The 20,286-nt window shown below is 40.4% G+C and overlaps 1 protein-coding gene across 3 annotated transcripts in view; it reads left to right on the top strand.

Annotated features, from left to right (window-relative positions):
• The window catches only part of KCNK2 (potassium two pore domain channel subfamily K member 2), a 207,343-nt gene that overhangs the window by 165,939 nt on the left and 21,118 nt on the right, over positions 1 to 20,286 (top strand). For all 3 annotated transcript variants that reach the window (XM_074949261.1, XM_074949262.1, XM_074949263.1), the window contains one exon: positions 4,514 to 4,653. In XM_074949261.1, coding sequence (XP_074805362.1) covers positions 4,514 to 4,653 — 140 coding nt within the window. The remainder of the gene's footprint in view (positions 1 to 4,513; positions 4,654 to 20,286) is intronic.

Below are 20,286 nucleotides of genomic sequence, written 5' to 3'. Positions count from 1 at the left end.
TTACCTTAGACTGCTTCTGCCACATGTCCTGCATCTGCCTGAAAGGCTTTGGCTGGCTGTCCCAAATGTACAGCTCACCAGAGCCAGGAGAAGAGCATTCTTTATAGTGGCACTAATAATATTTGAAGCCTTAGCTTTAGAGTAACCACCTCTTTATACTGAAACTTACAACACTGGAGGGGTTATCTTGTCTCTTATTTATTTATATATAAATAAATATATATTTAAATGTCTGAAACAAAAAAAGAAGCTACTTTTACAGAAATAATTATTCATTTCTCTTTTGTTTCAATGTTGCTTAAACAATATGAAAATATACTGTATTTCTGTAAAAGTAGCTTTTTTTAACATTCTCAGTTTGGTAGGCAATGGGGAGCCAATCTGGAAGTCTTTACTAATACAACACTTCTATTGGAGTTCAAGGGATTGTTATCTCAGTAAGGGCTTTTGGATTGGGCCCAGGTTCTAGGATGTATTAGGTAACCATTGAAAGTCCCAAATCACTAATTTGTGGGGAAGATGTGCAGAGAGGCAGCAGTAGTGTAGACCCCATCCTGGAGCTTGGTCTAAAGCCCACTGGAGTTAATGGGAAGACTCCCGTTGATTTCAAGGGCTTTGGGTCAGACCCCTGGTGTACTCCACACTCCCCTGCATACTGGTGAGGAGGTCTCAGTGGTGGACCTCTATAGAGCCCCATGGAGGGAGGATTATGGGCAGGCAAGGGGTGCGATCAATGGATCTGTGCAGAGATCAAACAGACCGTGTCCCCGGGTGGAGGGGCACAGCTCTTCTCCATGGTCATTATTAGTAACTGTATCCAGGCTGCACAAACCACCTGGCCAAAGAATTAGAATTTTGTCCCTCAGTACTGTTTCTGCAAAGAAAACATGTTCAAATGGGTTCAGCTTCTTGCTAAATAGAGCATTCTGGCTTTTAAAATAAAGATAACAACGTTGAGTAAATGATTATGCTGCATAAAGTCAATGCAAATGTGTTACATATTGAACTCCTTTCTTTTTCTTTGTTTTTTACAGTATAAACCGGTAAATTCATTAGCTGGCTACTCTCATACATTTTATTGGGGATGCGTTTGCTATCATACTGATTCATCTGAACTGTGATTCAATAGTTAATGAATCTCATTAACTCTAACTTCAGAACAGTTGTATTAGTGATTTGAATCCCATTCTCTTACCTATTTAATTTAATGAGATTCTTGGTTAACCTTATGACAGAACTCCATGAGGTTTAACCTTATGTGCTGAATGCTTCCCACAGCCAGAGGAAGAGAAGAAGTTAGCATATTAGCTCCAGGCTTGGTGCCACACAACCATCTCTGTAGGGACTATCTGACTCCCACTTTGAATAATGCTGCAGCATGCACCATGCTTGTGACTTTATAGCTGCTAGAGAAGCTTGTTGTAGCATGGACTCAGCTTTTAGTGAGTCAGCTAAATGCTGAGGGCTTTAAAACATATATATGGGGTTTTCCATACTTAAAATAGTTTTCCTTTATGTTTTTCCTATATGTGCAAGACCAAGCAGTTTATTTTAAATGGACACATTCCTGACTTCCTATAGACTATTTCCAGACTCCAGCAAGGTTTATTGGTGGCAGAGCCATCGCTTGGAGTGGGAGCCAGCTGCAATGGGGTGAATATTCTGGGATCTAAAAGAAGAAAGTCACTTATAAAGGAAAATTTTGCTGAATGCCCCTCCTAGGCTGGCTGTTGAGTGTATTTATCACACTTAGTTAATTTGCTGGAATTTTGCACTTTCCCTTCATGGATCACCTTTTTAACAAGAGGAGAAATAAAAATAGTGCATAGTGCAGCTCCAGTTGTTTTGTTAACAAACTCCACAGTATAAAAACTAACATAGAATCATAGAATCATAGAATATCAGGGTTGGAAGGGACCCCAGAAGGTCATCTAGTCCAACCCCCTGCTCGAAGCAGGACCAATTCCCAGTTAAATCATCCCAAGTATATAATAATTCATTATACAAGTATATAATAATTCAGTACGGTAGAAGGACTACCATTTTTGTGTTAAAACTTTTTAAAAGCACCTCTGCTTTTAAAATAATGATAAAATATATGCAAGAATAACATCCACTATGGAGAAGCAAAAATTGCTGCAAAATGAAGTCTGGATCTCCTCCCAGGCTGCTCTCATGACGAGCAACCTCCATGTCCTTCTTATTTCTGCATGTTTGTGTTCTAAGACAAATGAGAGAAACTCCTCCCGTATCACAGGCAATCTTTAAATCTTATATTAGATCTCAATAAATAAAAAGTGTATATGAAAAATATTCTGCCATACCAACATAAGATCCTCATTAAATTGGGAGAAATGGGTGTTACCTATTTCTGAGGATCCATCTCTTTGCATAAGTAAGGGGAATTGCAGTCCATACGAAAAAGATTTTGTACATGATTTTTTTCATCAATACATAACTCTGGCTCAGTTAGTAGCTCAAGGTTCCATTCTGTCTTGAAAGCAATTAGATAACATTTGACCAACATTTTTAATGTGTCAAATTACCACCCTCATTCACATCCATTTGCCTCGTTGTCCAGTAGACTACATTTGAGCAAGCACGCAGAAAGCCGGTAATGTCTTTTCATCATTTTTAATGGCTGTCATTTCATTTTAAACACGCTAGTGGATCTTATAGATAAGATTTTTCTTGTCAAGTCAAGCACATTTTATATCTCATTATTTGTGGCTGCTAAATTCACACTTGCAAGTGATATTTTTCCACCTTATCCTGGCAATGAATTTTCTATCCTTAAATTACAACATTCTATATTAAGGTTTTCCTCCCTATGTTGCTGATGTATAATTTCAACTCAAACCTCAGTTTTATAAGGATAGTAGTCTGAGTGTATAATAAGATAAAATATAAAGATATTATAAAGGCCAAATAGTATAACTTGGTTCAAAAAAGAATTAGGTAAGTACACGGAGGACAGGTTCATCAGTGGCTATTAGCCAGTATGGTCAGGGATGCAATCCCATGTGCCAGGTATTAAACCACTGACTGCTAGAAGTTGGGACTGGACGAAAGGGAATGGATCACTCGATAATTCCCCTGTTCCGTTCATTCCTTCTGAAGCATCTGGCACCGACCACTATGGGAAGATAGGATACTGGGCTAGATGGACCATTGATCTTATCAGTATAGCTATTCTTATGTTCTTATATCTGTGCGCCTCTTTTTACATTTCATTGCCATTAGTGGAATAGCAGAATGTTACTGAATTCAGAATTTCCCTGTATTTTTGGAAGTTCATACACAATTGAATAAAAAATCTTGTTATCCATGGGTTTGTCCCAACAGTTTTGATTGACAGGAACGTTTATTATTTGTACATATAGAATTAAATCTATGCATTAAAAAGCCTTTCCCTCTAATAAGTAATCATCAGTAGAATTCCATAATCTGTATGTTATTTCCGTGTAACTTGTGGATTCATTGATTAATAACAACCACAAGCTTATAAACATGGCTGGTTTGGATGCTGCTGCCAAATCTGCAGTCTCAGAGGCTCCAGATTAGGGGCTTTATCATATCATGGCCAGGCTGAATTGCTAGTGTGGGGTTTAGTGCTCAGTGTGCTATGTGGTACTAAATATAAACTACTTAATGTTGAGTGAAAGCTCTGTGGTAACCATAACTTGAGTCCCCTGTGGAATTGGAATGTCTATTCTTTATGATGGCCCCACCATGGGCATTTCACAGATTTTTCGCTCCTTTTTAATAAAAAGGGAAAGATGGATGATCTTGGCACTTGGTTTAGAGATCTGGGTTCTGTCAGTGCCAGAGATTTGCTCTGTGACCCTGAGCAGTTTAGTTAGTCTCCGTGTGCTTTGGTTTCCTCATCTGTAAAATGGAGGTGATACTATTTCCTGCTTCCCAGGGATGTGGGGAGGACAAAGTCATTCATGTTTGTGAGGTGCTCAGGGCACTAAAGTGATGGGGACCATGAATATACCTAGACAGACAAAAGCCTCTATTCAATGTAGTTCTAACTGCTTCTACAAACACCCCACCCCACCCCCCAGACCCTGACATATTACCTACTCCTCCGTTAAACTTGGATCAGCCCTTAAAGCTGACATAGTATAGGAGTTTGGAGCAAGTATGGGAGAACCAGCAGTGCTTATAAATAAGTTTGTCAGCTGTTAGGTGGGTTCATTTTTATAATTATTATAACCTGATAGCAGTTATTGAGCCACACTTATCCTTTGTGTAATGCAATGGATTTCAATACTTTTTTACCAGGGATGAATTTAGCCCCTTGTCTTGTTCAGTGATTTTCTTTCTTTTAATTTTGTTGCCTATCCTTATTTGCACTGATGTGAAAAACTCAGTTGGGGAAAAAGAATTTTTTTAAAAGCCTTAAAAATGTACATTTTTAAAATTGAGTGTTTTAGAAAAGGAAAGCATTAAATACAATTTTGTGTATACCAATATGAAGCACACTTTATTTTTAACTGTCTTTCAGGGGGATCAGACATTGAATACCTTGATTTCTACAAGCCAGTGGTGTGGTTTTGGATCCTTGTAGGACTTGCTTATTTTGCTGCTGTCCTGAGCATGATTGGAGACTGGCTAAGAGTCATATCGAAAAAGACAAAGGAAGAGGTAAGAGCATCTTGCATCTAAGAACAACTTGCTTCTTCGTTTATATTTGGATTAGAGAACAGCAAACATAAAGTAAATGTTTGCTTTTAGGGCATGAATCAAAGTTGCCTATATATGAGGTACAGCATGGGCTGAAATAGCTGATGTCATTATACAATTCATTTGTACCAGTCTGGTTGAATATATATTGATTTTATGTCACTATATATAAACTCAGGTAAACATAGATATCAATTAAAGGAAAATATGTGCAGTAGAAAAGTACACCTATCTTGCTGGAAGGAAATGTCTCTTTTTATAGGAACTATTTTTGATAGTTAAGCCATGCACTCAGTGTTTGGAGTAATAATATTTTATCCAATGAAGTGAGCTGTAGGTCACGAAAGCTTATGCTCAAATAAATTTGTTAGTCTCTAAGGTGCCACAAGTACTCATTTTCTTTTTGCGAATACAGACTAACACGGCTGCTACTCTGAAACCTAATATTTTCCTGTGATTTTTCGCTATATGATACAGATATGTAAAGCAAAAGAATCAAATGTACCACCACATAGTCATATTAAACAGTAAGAGACTCCTGGACTTGTTTTAGTGATACATTAATTTGTCTTATGTTACTTGTCATACAGTGCACTGCACCTAAGGCATGGACCATTAAAATATGCCCAGAGGTGTTTTACAATAGTCTAATTCAGTTACATACATATTAATTCGCAGTCAGATGTGTTGGTTTAAGTTCAAATGTGCTTTTTCATGTAAATTTGTTTCCATCGTTGGAATGATGATAAAGTAGTTTAATTAAAATGTAATCAGTTAGCCAAATGGCTTGGTTTCAGTAAACATTTGGGGATAAGTAAAACCTCTTTTGGTTATGGCTAATGAGAACAGGCTTGATTAAAAAGCTTTAAACAGAAATTCATTAGTTAAGAAAAAATATTTTGTTCAGAAGCAAGATATTCATTCCATGTGCTCTAGGTTCACGTCATCTGCAAATACTTAATCTGCAGTAATCAAAGACAATACAAGGAATCATTGTTTTCAGTGGAGATACAATGTGAACTGCTCCGCTTTATCTAGCGCTGTCTTGTGTTGCCTATGTTTAGTGGTATCATTCAAGTAGCTGATTGCGAAGCGTTGATATGAGTGCATTTTTAGTGTGAATTCATAGTCACTTATTCTGAGAAAAGAACTGGCGTCTAATTAATGAAAGGGTATTAATCTAATCTCCTCTCTTTGAAGACAATATGTGTATTAGTTCTGCAGTAGTTAAAGAAGATAGCTGCTCATCTTGGCCCTATTCGTGCAAACCTCTAAGGATGTTTGTAACTTTACTCACATGAGTAGTCCATCTGATGTCAATGACACTACACATGTGATTGCTTGCATTCACAGCATGTTTAACCATTTGCACGTTTGGAACCCTGCTTTCTGGAAAAGTGGTGAAGGAATCTGTGATGCCCACTCAGCACTGGCTGCTAGTAAATAAACAGGTTACTTCAAATCTTGCTGTTACAGCCCTTAGTAATCTTAGCATAGGGGGTGTGTGAGTCTTCCATTTGGAGAGGCTCACATGCGAGCACCGGAAATGCCCTAGAAGTGGGTTGGGCCACTGGCATCTGGACCATGGCCCCACCCCCACTCAGCCTTCCCCCCCCCATCCCCACCCTGGCTCCACCTCTTGCCTCCCCCAAGGCCCCGCCTGCCACTCACTCTTCTCTGCCCCTTCCCCCTAGGCTCCTGCCACTTGTTTCTCTTGGTCCCCTTCCCAGAATGGCAGGGGCCGCCATGGGGTCAAGGCCCCATCGCGTTTTCCTGCCTTAGGTGAGCGATGGAAGAGAGGGGGCAGGGGGAGGCCATGAGGCACAAGGCAGAGCAGGGGCGGGAAGAGGTGGACCAAGGGTGGAGCCTTGGGGGGAAAAGGCAGGTAGGAGCATGGCCATGGGGAGGCCTTCGGGGAAAGAGGTGGAACAGGGATGAGGCAGAGCATGGGCGGGGCCATGGTCTGGGTGCCATTCCACCCCCTTCTATCGAGCTTTGCTTACGGCACTCCAAAAGTGGTGGCAGGCTGGCACGCTTCTGGAGGGGTGACCTGCGCCACAGCCATTTTCCCTGCTGCATGGTGGACTTTTGCCTCCCCTGACCTTTTATCCGCGCCGCCCATGAATCTGAGCCTGACACACTTGAGGAAAAACCTCTCTCTCTCTATGTTACACTGAGGCAATTGCAGTCAGCTAGGTAATTCTTGTACAGTACTCCTGATATTCCATCTGAATCTTTCCTTTACAGGGCCGCCTTAGCTCAGGAAAGCAATTTCTGGAACCTCCTAGGTAAGGATTTTTGCCAGGCTCCCTTTGTGGCTCTCTTCAGGGTTTAGAGCAAGGCCTTTCTGTTCATGTCAGTGCATCTTTACCAATTTGATCTCCTTTTTTCTTCATCATCTGCTATTTTTGGACTATTTTCTTTCATCCAGTTTTGTGAAAGAAACAAGCTGATCTCTCTGGGCATGTATCCATGTTTTGTTTACGTTCCATCTAAAGCTTATTGAGTATCCCAGATACTCTGTGTGGAGATGGGCACTTCATCACTAAGGGAGAGAGTTTCAGAAGTGCCTAAAAGGCGTTGCCTAGGGGCAAAAGTCACATTGGAAGTCAACAGAACTGGTGCTCCTAAATCCCGTTTACACTTTTGAAAGCTCTCCAGAAATTAATGTTTACCATATCTATTGGTATCAGTGAACATGCTTTGAATTCTGTGAAACTGCAAGGGCTTAATTTAATATTTTTGGAACATTTTGGTGTTGTGGTTGACGCACTGCCTTGGGATTCTAGGTTAGGTTCCTTGCTTTGCTGTGGATTTCCTGTGTCCCCTTGTGCAAGTCACGTAAAACTGATTCTCATTTACATTAACTTCTCATTGCAGAGTGTAAATGAGAACCTGGTCCTTAATCTCTATGTGCTTCAGTTTCCCATCTGTAGAACAGAGATAATAAAGCTTCCTTTTGTGTACCCTTTTATTTTCTCTATTAGGCTATGTCTACACTTGAAGCTGTGGATGTGATTCCCAGCTTGCATAGACATATCAGCTGCCATGCTAAAAATAACACTGTCACTGAGGTGGCATGGGTAGCACCTCTGGCTAGCTGCCCAAGTACATGCCCAGGGTACATATTCAGGATGGCTCGCCCGAGCTGCCACCCATGCTACTCCAGCTACGCTGTTATTTTTAGCACACTAGCTCGAGCAGAGATAGAGCTGGTACCTCTACATGAGCTGGGAATCACACCTCCTGGTCCAAATATAGATGTAGCCTTAGATTGTAAGCTCTTTGGGTAAGGCACTATCGGTACCAAATGTTTGTACAGAACCTAGCAAAACAGAGCCCTAATCTTGGTTGGGGCCTCTATGTACTACCGTGTCATACATTAAGATTTATTTTTATTAATTGGACCTGGATTTTTTTTAAACTTCACGTGTGTTGATTTTAACTATGCACTGTAGGCATTTGAGTCCAAACTCAATCCTTGGTAAGAGTTAAACAGATACAAGTTGGCAAGGCCTATGGATGCTTTTAAATTCATTCCCCTATTGCATGTTGTCAAGGTTCCTCCCCCACTCTGAACTCTAGGGTACAGATGTGGGGACCTGCATGAAAACCTCCTAAGCTTACTTTTACCAGCTTAGGTTAAAACTTCCCCAAGGTACAAATTAATTTTATCCTTTGCCCTTGGAATATCCACTGCCACCACCAAACTCTAACTGGGTTTACTAGGAAACGTAGTTTGGACACGTCTTTCCCCCCAAAATTCTCCCAACCCTTGCACCCCACTTCCTGGGAAAGGTTTGGTAAAAATCCTCACCAATTTGCATAGGTGACCACAGACCCAAACCCTTGGATCTGAGAACAATGAAAAAGCATTCAGTTTTCTTACAAGAAGACTTTTAATAGAAATAGAAGTAAATAGAAGTAAAGGAATCACCTCTGTAAAATCAGGATGGTAGATACCTCACAGGGTAATTAGATTCAAAACATAGAGAATCCCTCTAGGCAAAACATTAAGTTACAAAAAAGACACACAGACAGGAATAGTCATTCTATTCAGCACAGTTCTTTTCTCAGCCATTTAAAGAAATCATAATCTAACACATACCTAGCTAGATTACTTACTAAAAGTTCTAAGACTCCATTCCTGTTCTATCCCCGGCAAAAGCAGCATACAGACAGACACAGACCCTTTGTTTCTCTCCCTCCTCCCAGCTTTTGAAAGTATCTTGTCTCCTCATTGGTCATTTTGGTCAGGTGCCAGTGAGGTTACCTTTAGCTTCTTAACCCTTTACAGGTGAGAGGATTTTTCCTCTGGCCAGGAGGGATTTTAAAGGGGTTTACCCTTCCCTTTATATTTATGACACATGTTAAGTAAAATGATACTTGCCAGGTGATGCAGCACTGTACAGTGCCAAACAGATTTCTCTCAAGCACCAAGAATGCATACCCTATTCCCTTTCCCCTCCCTTCTCTCTTTTGTAGCCTCAACAAGCATATTCATTGTGGCTACAGAAAGGAACATTTCATTCTTCATATATATATGTATATATATTCATGTTCCCTTAGCTAATGCAGGGGTTCAGGATATTGTCATACACTTCTCTCTCTGTTTGGTTTTTTTTTTAAGGTCAGATTAAATACAGCCCTAGAATAGCTGGCACTATTTGCTCAAGTAATTGCATCCCTCAGGTACTGAAATTTTCATCATGTTGAGATGCAGAGACTCACTGTGTGCTTCTTTAACCCATTGCTCAAGCATGTCTGTGAGTACTCACAACAGAGAATGTTGTAGCCATAGCTGTTAAGGTTTCAGAAGTAACAGAAATCAGCTTGAGGAGTCTGAGTTTTGGCAGATTTTTGTGCTATTCTAAGAAAATATTAAAACACTATCTTTCTATTCTACTCCTGTGCACTTTGTATAAAGGAAGTTGTATAAAAGTATATGGTATTATGCTGTAAGTCTTGTCTGGAAGAAGCTTTTTCTATGTTGATAAATCGTAAAAGCTTAACTTGAAAAGCCCAGTTACCTCATTCAGTGTTTTCTCCAACTACAGGATGGTTCCCTGCCCTGTTGTGCAAAGAGTTCGCTCTACAAGTGACTTTTCAAGGTCAAACATGCTACTCCATTAGTACAATTTTGAGGTTGACTTTTCGACTGACTGAGGACCCCATGATGAAGAAGTTCATAGATTTTTAAGGCCAGAAGGGACCATTATGATCACCTGACTAATCTCCTGTCTAACACAAGCCATAAGATTTCCCTATATTAATTCCTGTTTTGAGTCCAATAGCTGTGTTTGAACTAGAGCAGTCGTTCCCAAACTTGTTCCGCTGCTTGTGCAGGGAAAGCCCCTGCCGGGCCGGGCCAATTTGTTTACCTGCTGCGTCCGCAGGTTCGGCCGATCGATGCTCCCAGTGGCCACAGTTCGCCGCTCCAGGCCAATGGGAGCTGCTAGAAGCGGTGCGGGACGTACTGGCTGCCGCTTCCAGCAGCTCCCATTGGCCTGGAACAGTGAACTGCCGTCACTGGGAGCCACAATCGGCTGAACTTGCGGATGCGGCAGGTAAACAAACTGGCCCCCGGCAGGGGCTTTCCGTGCTCAAGCAGTGGAACAAGTTTGGGAACCACTGAACTAGAGAATGTCTTTTAGAAAAACATCCAATCTTCATTTTAAAATTTCCAGGCATGGAGAATCCACCAGAACCATTAAGATATTCCAATGATTAATCATCCTCACTTCCAAAAATGTACATACCATTCCCATCTGAAATTGTCTAGCTTCAACTTCCAGCTATTGGTTCTTGTTATATCTCCTAGACTGGAGAACCCTCATTATCAGATTCCTGTTCCCCAAGTTGGTACTTGCAGACTGTGATCAGGTCATCCCTTAACCTTCTCTTTGATAAGACAATGAAACTGAGCTCCTTGAACCTTTCGTGATAAAGCCATGTTTTCTAATCCTTTAATCATTATCCTAACTCTTCTCTGAACCCTTTTCAACATCTTGCTTGAAATGTGGACACCAAAACTGGACACAGTACTCCAGTAGATTGCACTACTGCCAAATATAGAGGTAATATACTCCAACTCGATATCCCTGTTTATACATCCAAGGATTGAATTAGTCCTTTTGGCCACAGTATTGCACTGGGAGTTCATGTTCAGTAGATTTTCCTCTATGGTTCCCAAATCTTTTTCAGTAAAATATTCTTAAACAATTCCTAATTATTATTCACATTTTTCTATTTAAATTGTTTCTTCCAGCTGATTTGGCTCAGAATTTTTTTCAACTTTGGGAAATTGGCCTTTTAAAAGCACCACATAAATATACTACTGGTTTATTATGTGTGCACATTACAAATGTAATCCAGTCTTGATCACTTGCACCAAAGCAACCACTGATTTTTATTTTTCTTTTTAGTTCTGAGATCAAGTCCCTCTTTATCTGACAAGGTGAGGTCTAATATAGAATTTCCCCATATATTGGATACAACTTTTTTTTTGAGTGAGAAATTTGTCTATAATTTTGTAGAAATGTCAAGGAAGTTTTAGTCCTGGCAGCATGAGATCACCTGCATATGTCACTCAGATTTAAGTCCTCCATGATATTTACCCCTACACATTGTAGATAGATGTGTAACTAGGCTGTCGTTCTCTGTCATTTAGACACCAATTAGTATTCCATTTTGTGCTCTATCTGTTAGAACATTAATCCATAAGGATTCAGGATAGCATGCCATTCCCCCTCCCTTTTTGGTCACTCATACCTTCATAAATAAGTTATAACCAAGGATTTTAAGATTCCAATCAAGTGAATCTTCCCACCAGGTTTCAGTAATATCAGCTTCATCAAATTCATACTGATAAATGAGCAATTCTATTTCATCTTATTATCTGGGCTCCTAGCATTGATGCACAGTCAATTTAAGAATTTCTTCTCTTCAAGTTCCCTGGTGCCTTGATTAAAATTTTATTCCTTACATCTTGATTTTGTGCTAAATGGGTGCTCCTTTGTTCCCCTTTCTCTTTCGTTGTTGGGAATGCCCACTTGACTTTCTGTCATCCTGGCCTCCCCACAAGGTTCTGCACTCGAAGAAGTCAGAGCAGATTCTGAGTGAACCTGAGTATTGTATTCGTTTGGCTTTCAGGTAGACACTGGAGCCAAGTTCACCCATGGTCTGTTCTGGTTTTCACTGTGCAGATTCTGGTGGAAGTCCCTAATTGGAACTCAGATGCCACAATGATGACTGCAATAGAAAATTCTAAATAGCAGCCTGATGATTTACTACACATCAGGGACATTTGAGTCTCTTTCCAACTCTGGAGGAATTGCTCATTGTGTCATAATTCAGAAAAATGAAATTGATGAAATCCAATGAGAGAGAGTTTAGTATAAAATCTATAATGCCATAAATGATGCATGGCTAAAACTGAAATAATTCAATCTATTTAGTGGAATATATTGGACTCCATTAAAATATTCTGCTTAAAATTAAGGACAATAGGGATTTGCTGAAGGTGTGAAGTAGAAATTGAAAAGCAGTATATCATGGATAGTAGAACCATGCATAACTGATGGATTATGAGACAGGTTAAAGAGGTATTAGATGTCAAAATACAAGCTATGCCTACATTTCTGCTTTCATTTCCCTGTACTCCTCCACTTGCTCTTTGTGCCTTCTCAATCCTCTCTCCTTTTGTCTCCTCCGCCCACTTTCTGCTTTACACCTTCACTCATACTGCCTGCCTCACTGTTCTCATATGCAAACTAGCTCTTGCAATCCACTGCTTTTTTTCCAGTAACTCTTCCTACCACCTTCTCATCATCAATAATCCCCAGAGCTTCCCTCACCTGAACTATAGTCCTGTCTCTGTTTGTCTTTGATAACTTGGCTTGTAAATTCTTTAAGACATTTCATCTTGCTCTATTAATTAAACACAATATACATTTATAATAAGCGACTTAAAAATGATGGACCTAAACAGCCATATCCGGGAAAGATCCCATTGAAGTCAAGGAGAACTTTGAGTCAGAAAGTTCTGCAGGATATGGGCCAATCATAATAAGCTACCCCAGCCTTCTGTGCAGTATTGTGAACAACATTAATCCTAGCTATCCTTCCTTATTGTAAGAAGTGGCTACATGAAGCTTTCATAATGGCAAAACCAATTGTGCCATTGAAAGAGTATCCGTCCCCCTAGAGAAACAGAATTGCACTTAAATGGGCAGCAGGTTCTGAAGGAATGATGTACAGATTGAAGAATAATTCTGACATCTTTTAAAAGCCTGTGAAGAAACGTTATGGACCCTTTGGAAAAGGAATAACAGTATTGCCTGCATAAATTATTACATTTTCTATCAGAAAAGAATCATGTGCGTATTTTCCTCCTTTCTCCTTTGTTGTTTGAACAGTTTATACAAGAAATATAATATTAAGAATATATTTTTTTAAAATATATTCAAACATGCAGTAACTTGGACTCTCTCCAGATACGAACACAGAGCCAGAGGTTTCAGAAAATCTGTTTGATAAGTACTGTAGCAGGCCGCTCAAGAGCTCCATCCAAAAATGAAGACGTGCCCTCCAGAAGTTAAATGTAGATGAATGATATTCTATTAGTATTGAAGAAATGCAGCTTCAGTATTTGCTGAAAGGCACTAACGTTGGCTGTATGATTCAACAAAACTACAGTATGACTCCACTAATTTGCCACAGTGTCCGAGAGAACGTTTGAAAAGAGCTAAAAACTTTTGTCCAACCAACTGATGAGATAAATATTGATTAAAGGAAATTTTGCTACTGCAACATATGTTTTATTCAACCAAGCTGCAGTAGCTGATGACAATCCTCGGTTGTTAATGTCAACAGTTACGGCAGAGTTACACAGCTAGAAAAATATTACAAATACAGCAATAAGGCCTGCAAATTACCCAGGTTTTATGGTAGATTTGTCATGACCCTTTACTAAGAAAAGTAGAACTGATTGTAAATTAGTTGATTTGGGCAGACATAGCATTTCCTTATTAATGCAGTTCTGTAAGGTTTGGTAGGGAGTGTTAGCTGGCCAAAGCAGAGCCTGGTTTACAAGGACCATATAAGTTTTAATAGTATTAACAGCTAACCATGGTTTTGGTTTTTTTCTTATTGTTCAAGGGCGACAGGCCTGCCTTTCTAAAAGCAGAAGATTCCATTAGCTTTGCCCCTGTTCCCACTGATCAATAGCAAAATTCCTGACATCAATTCCTGAATCAGGAGCAGATTAGCCCTATTATTAAGGACATTAACTCATTAAGAATAAGTGTCTTTTAAACTACACCTGTGGAATAGGTCCTGGATCCCTGTTCAACCTGCTGTAATCTGGTATGGGAGCACAAAGTAGTCGGAAAGCCAGCTTTAACCAGTCATTTTGTGGATTTTCCCAGCGCAGAGAAATTACTCCCTCCTCCCCACTACTGGCCCTAGGCTAGGGGGAGGAGGCATGGCTGCCATACTGTTCTGCTGTGGTCACCTCCAACTGGGAGAACAGCCTTCTGAATGCAAGGACCAGCCCAAACAACTGAGAGCAGCCCTCAAGATGTTCTAAGTTGCTCCAGGGATCAGTCCAGCCTCAGTTGTAAAGCACCCATCCCCTCCTGCCTCCCTCCCCAGCTCCTATACAAATCAACCATGTTTTAGTCTGTGTCTTTGATAGCTGCTTTCATATATGGCCATAATAATCCACATAACCCTATTACCGTTGCTTGGGTTTTTTGCTAAAGTCAAGAGTAGCGGATCAGTCCTTAACTGAGACTTAGGAGATGGTCTTATTGATGATTAATATTGTCTAAGTTCTACAGCCTATGTAACCTTTCCTGCCTTTGCTAATATTTTGCTTAAAAAGGAATTTACAGAAGGTATGGAGGGAATAATACATTTTATTGTCCCAACAGAAATAACATTCATAATACCATTTTTGAGATCCCACAGGTAAGTCTGTTAGGAATAAGTGGTGGTGTGATGAAAAACTACACCGCCCCATTGATGATACACTTCCTTTGATTTTTTTTAAATAAATTGTTCATATTTTTAAAATAGAATTACTTTGATGAAATGCCATTGCATTGCTTAAGATTTTTAATTATGGGGGGTACTCAGTAATATCTCAATGTTTTTACTGTTAAACGTATGATAACCATCATGCCTGTCAGGAGTTCAGATGACCCTAATTTAGACTCTTGCAGCACACTTGAGAGTTTGAAATGTATCAGATGGGGTGGGAAGTGAAAGACAAGCAGAGACAGAGGTGGGAGTTTTTGGAGGCTAGATCTGTTGCTAGAATCAATTCATACAGCAAGACAGACGAGGAGTCAGAAAGGCAGGGGAGCATGCTGTGTGCACTAATCTTAAGTAGGCGATCTGCCTCTCTGAAGTTCAGTTTTGACAGTACTAGCTTTCCTCAAACAATGTCCTCTTCATTATTCTCTAGACTTCGATTACTCTGAACTCTAATTTGGTCTTTTGACTATATGTTCCTTTGAAAGGCAAGATTTCAGCAGGAGTTCTCCCTTGTAGGATTTCTCTTGACTTCTGAGTGCTGCAGCTCTTAAATTGCTGTGTTTCCTGTGAGAATACATGCCCAGGTCAAGTATTTTAATAATTTAGGCTGGGATTTTCACAGGAACCTAAGGGACTTAGAAGCTCAAATCCCATTGAAATTCAATGAAAGCTGAGTACCTAGCTCCCTTAGGCTCCTTTGAAAATCGCAGCCTCAGGCTCTGACACAGCTCCTGTTCAAATTGATGGGATAATTTCCATTGACTTGAATGGAGTTGGATAAGGCCTTTAAAGACTGGATCTAGAACTTCAGCAATGAAAAATAGTGACTTCACTTCGCTTTGAAATTTGAGGGGAAAATTATTATACTTGTAGGTAGAGCACTGCAGTGGGACTAGGGTCGCAGGACCTGCTGCCCTAATGAGGGAGCAGGTAAAATGTACTGCTTTGTGGGTGGGATTGGCTGGACCAAAAAATCCCACACTGTGGTATTTTGCAGGAAAATGCTAAATCTGTCATCAGTTTATTGTAAATAGAATTTCACCAATGTAAAGCAAGTCTTGGGTTTTTTTAAAAAAATAAAGGTTTTAATAGTTACATTTAAGTGAGGGATTTTAGAGTAGCTTGTGAATCATCATGTCCATCTGCTGTCTGATGGATAAAATTGACAATTTGTCAAGGAAGTCTACTTCCCAGCATAGACGCCATGCCAGAAAGACTACTGTATCATCAAACATGTCTAGCTCCATCTATAATAAATGTTAAAAGTTACAAGATGCTGATACATGGCTCAACTAATACGGAATTAAAGGAGGTTAATGTCCTCATGACTGATGAGGGGAGGCTGAGGGAAATGGGCTTATTTAGTCTGCAGAAGAGAAGAGTGAGGGGGGATTTGATAGCAGCCTTCAACTACCTGAAGGGGGGTCCCAGAGAGGATAGAGCTAGGCTGTTCTCAGTGGTGGCAGATGACAGAACAAGGAGCAATGGTCTCAAGTTGCAGTGGGAGAGGTCTAGGTTGGATATTAGGAAACACTATTTCACTAGGGGGGTGGTGAAGCACTGGAATGGGTTACCTAGGAAGGTGATGGAATCTCCATCCTTAGAAGTTTTTAAGGCCTAGCTTACTGGGGGGAGGGATAGCTCAGTGGTTTGAGCATTGGTCTGCTAAATCCAGGGTTGTGAGTTCAATCCTTGAGGGTGCCATTTAGGGATCTGGGGCAAAAATTGGGGATTTGAGCAGGGGGTTGGACTAGATGACCCCCTTAGGTCTCTTCCAACCCTAATCTTCTATGAATGTAATTAATGCAAATCAACGTGGATTTATGAAAATATATCCTGTCAAATTAACAATATTGTTAGTTGATGAGCTTACAGGTTTGGCTGATAAAGGTAATAACATTGATGTCATATACTTTGGCTTCTGTAAGGCATTTAACTTGGTACCACATGACATTTTGATTATAAAATTAACATGGTACACATTAAATGGATTAAAAATTGGCTATCTGATAGGTCTCCAAATTGTAAGCTGGAAATCGTCATCAGGCATGTATGTTTCTGGTAAGGCCCTGCAGGGATCGGTTCTTGGCTCTATGCCATTTAACATTTTTTTGGAGGGAAACATAAAATCACTGCTGATCAATTTTATAGATGACAAAAAGTGGGAGAGTGGTAAATAATGAAGAGCACAGGTAGCCTGATCCAGAGAGATCTGAACTGCTTGGTAAACTGCGCAAGCAAATAATATGCATTTTACTGTGGCTAACTGTAAATGTATGCATCTAGGAACAAAGAATGTAGGCCATCCTTACAGAATGGGGGACTCTATCCTGGGAAAAAGTGACTCTAAAAAGATTTGGGTGTTTTGGTGCATAATCAGCTGAACATGAGCTCCCAATGTGATGCTGCAGCCAACAGAGCTATTGTGATCCTGGGATGCATAAACCGGAATCTTGAATAGGAGTAGAGTGGTTATTTTTACCTCTGCATTAGGCAGTGCTGTGACTGCTCCTGGAATATTGTGTTCAGTTCTGGTGCCCACAGTTCAAGAAGGATGTTGATAAACTGGAGAGGGTTCTGAGAAGAGTCACAAGAATAATTAAGGGGCTGGAAAACATGCCTTATAGTAATAGAGTCAAAAAGCTCAATTTATTTAGCTTAACAAAGAGAAGGTTAAGAGGTGACTTGATTACTGTCTTAATATCTACATGGGGAGCAAACATTTAATAATGGGCTTTTCAGTCCAGCAGACAAAGATTTAATGAGATCTGATAGTTGGAACTTGAAGCTAGACAAATTCAGACTGGAAATAAGGCATACATTTTCGACAGTGAGGGTAATTAACTATTGGAATTCTCCATCTCTGACAAATTCTAAATCAAGTTTGGATGTTTTTCTAATACATATGCTCTAGGAATTTGGGGGGAAGTTCTATGACCTGTATTATCCAGGAGATCAGCTAGATAATCACAGTTGTCCTTTCTAGCCTTGGAATCTATGAATAAAAGCAGTTTGTCACTGGGAGTATATTTACATAAGTATGTAGTATGTTACAAGGACAAAAAATAAATTTTGATCTTAAGTGGTATATTACTCTGTATTTATTTCTTTCAAAATAATGGAAATGCTGGGACTCTTTTCAAGGAAATATCACCTGTTATGCAGCATTTTCAGTTATCTGCAAGAAAATATAAAATAATTGATGGTAAAGTTTGCAGATGACCAAAACAACAATAAATGGTAAACATATATATAAAGTCAGGTCAGTTCTACAGATGGATACTGGGTAAGCTGGGCTTATGTGAATGTGTGTTTTAATAAAGTCAAATAAAAGATCATACATCTAAGAACAAAAAGTGTAGGTCTCACTCACATGATATAGGACTGTTTCTGGAAAGTAGTGAATCTGAAATATACTTAGCAGTTGTGGTCAATAACCAGCTGAACATGAGCTCCCAGTGCAGCGCTGTGGTAGACAGGGCTAATGCAATCCATCGCTGTAAACAGAAGAAGACCGAGTAGGAGAAAGGAAATGGTATCTTTACAGACAACATTAGTGAGACCATGACTGGAATACTGCTTCCAGTCCCATCCAGTTCTGTGCTCCACACTTCAAAGGAGATGTAGAAAAATTAAGAAGGGTTCAGAAAAGGGCTACAGGACTTATTTCAGGTTTGTAAAATATGCTTTAGAGTTGGAGATGTAAAAAAGTCGATCTATTCCGCTTATTCCAGATAAAGTTACGAGGTGACTTGAAAACAGTCTGTAAGTACCCACAAGGGGAGAGGATAGCAGAGAGCACTTAGCTACGTGTGTGTCTGCTAGCCTAAAGTACAATGGCTGGAAACTGAAACTAGACCAATTCAGACTAGAAATAAGGCACACATTTTTAGGAGTGAGGGTAGTTAAGCATTGGAACAACTTGTCTGGAGCTATGGTAGATTCTGTATCACTGGCATTCTTTAAATCAAGATTGGATGTCTTTCTAAAATATAAACCTGTAGCTATGCTAGGGTGACCAGACAGAAAGTGTAAAAAATCGGGATGGGGGTGGGGGTGGGGGGGAGAATAGGTGCCTATATAAGAGCCTCCAAAATCAGGACTGTTCCTATAAAATCAGGACACCTGGTCACCCTAAGCTCAGCCAGAAGTTATAGGCTCAATGCAGGTGAAATTCTATGGTCTGTATTATGCAGAAACTCAGATTAGATGACCATAATGGTCCCTTCTGGCCTTTAAACGTATGAATTTAATGAAATCTAGGACATATCCAGTGTTTGTTAATGAAGCAGATTATCTTCCTTTAATGGTTATATCTCGTGCAGCCTTGCCAAGGGTCACGACACTCATGCAGGCCACCACTCATGTATTCCTGCAGCCCAGACTGAATGTCTCGCATTCTACTGGTCTGCAGGAATGGGTTGCAATTGTGAGCCCCCCCCCCCCCACGCCAGCGATCCCAGCTGAGCAGGCACCACAGTGGCCTAAATAGCTTCTATATTGTTGCTTCCCCTGCTGGATCTGAGGAGCTGGTGTGGAGCAGGCTAGTGACAGCGTTGATAGCAGGAGAACATGGAGGCTGTAGTGGCAGGGATGCGGGTGTGGGAGGCTGTACTACCCACAGGTGAACCAGCCCAGCGTCCTCCCCAGACACAACCCATCTGCCCAACCCTCAGCAACTCCATCCTGCTGCCCCCATCTTCCCTCTGGGCATTGTGTTAGCCCCCAGTTTATTCCCATTCTACTCACCTACATCCTTGGTTACCTAGCTACCACTCAGCCAATCGCTAGTCAGCCAGCTATCTCACTGGACAACACCACAAACTCATTTCTCCTCCATCTTCTCCCTGCTTCACCCGGACACCCCCACAAATCCACCTTCCTTTAGCTATGCCTAGATTCACTCAACCCCCCTTACCAGTTTTCTGCTTAGACACCCCCAGAAACACAACTTCTCTTAGCTACTTCCCAGTTTTCTCCAGCTTCTTCCACCCAGACCCTCTGGTAGCCCCCATCCATGCTCATCTTTCACCCAAACAGCCTCATAAACCCACATGCCCTGGCTTCCTCCCCTCAGACAGCCCTACCCGACACCCACCTATTCCCAAGGCTTCCTTCATCATCTAACTGCTTACCACGGCTACCACCTTTTGTGCAGCTTTAGGTAAATTGAAGGTTATGGTCATATACAAATTACTGGAAAATATGTAAATTATGCAGTGAGCTAATTCGTATCTTTGCAAATAATTTTCATAAAGTTTCACAAATGGAACTGGACAAAACTGGACAGCTCTGCAAAAATAAGTTGGAGTGAAAGGTGAACAAAGGGGTAAATTTAAGCTGAATATCAGAGAAGATTTCCTAATTACAAGGATAATTAGTCTGTGGAGTAAACTTCTCTAGGGAGTGGTGAGAGACCCTATACTTCAGTAATGGTATAACTGGACTAGGTATGAGTAGAAAATGTACTATAGTGAGGAATCTTGCATTAACTTCGGTGTGTGAAAAGATATAATGAACAAAAAACTATATGAAAAGGTTGCAAAGTCAAAC

Source organism: Natator depressus, chromosome 3, assembly GCF_965152275.1.
Source record: "Natator depressus isolate rNatDep1 chromosome 3, rNatDep2.hap1, whole genome shotgun sequence".
NCBI lineage: Eukaryota > Metazoa > Chordata > Testudines > Cheloniidae > Natator > Natator depressus.
The sequence above is the reverse complement of the archived record's forward strand: the minus strand, read 5'-3'. Positions and strand labels throughout refer to the sequence as shown.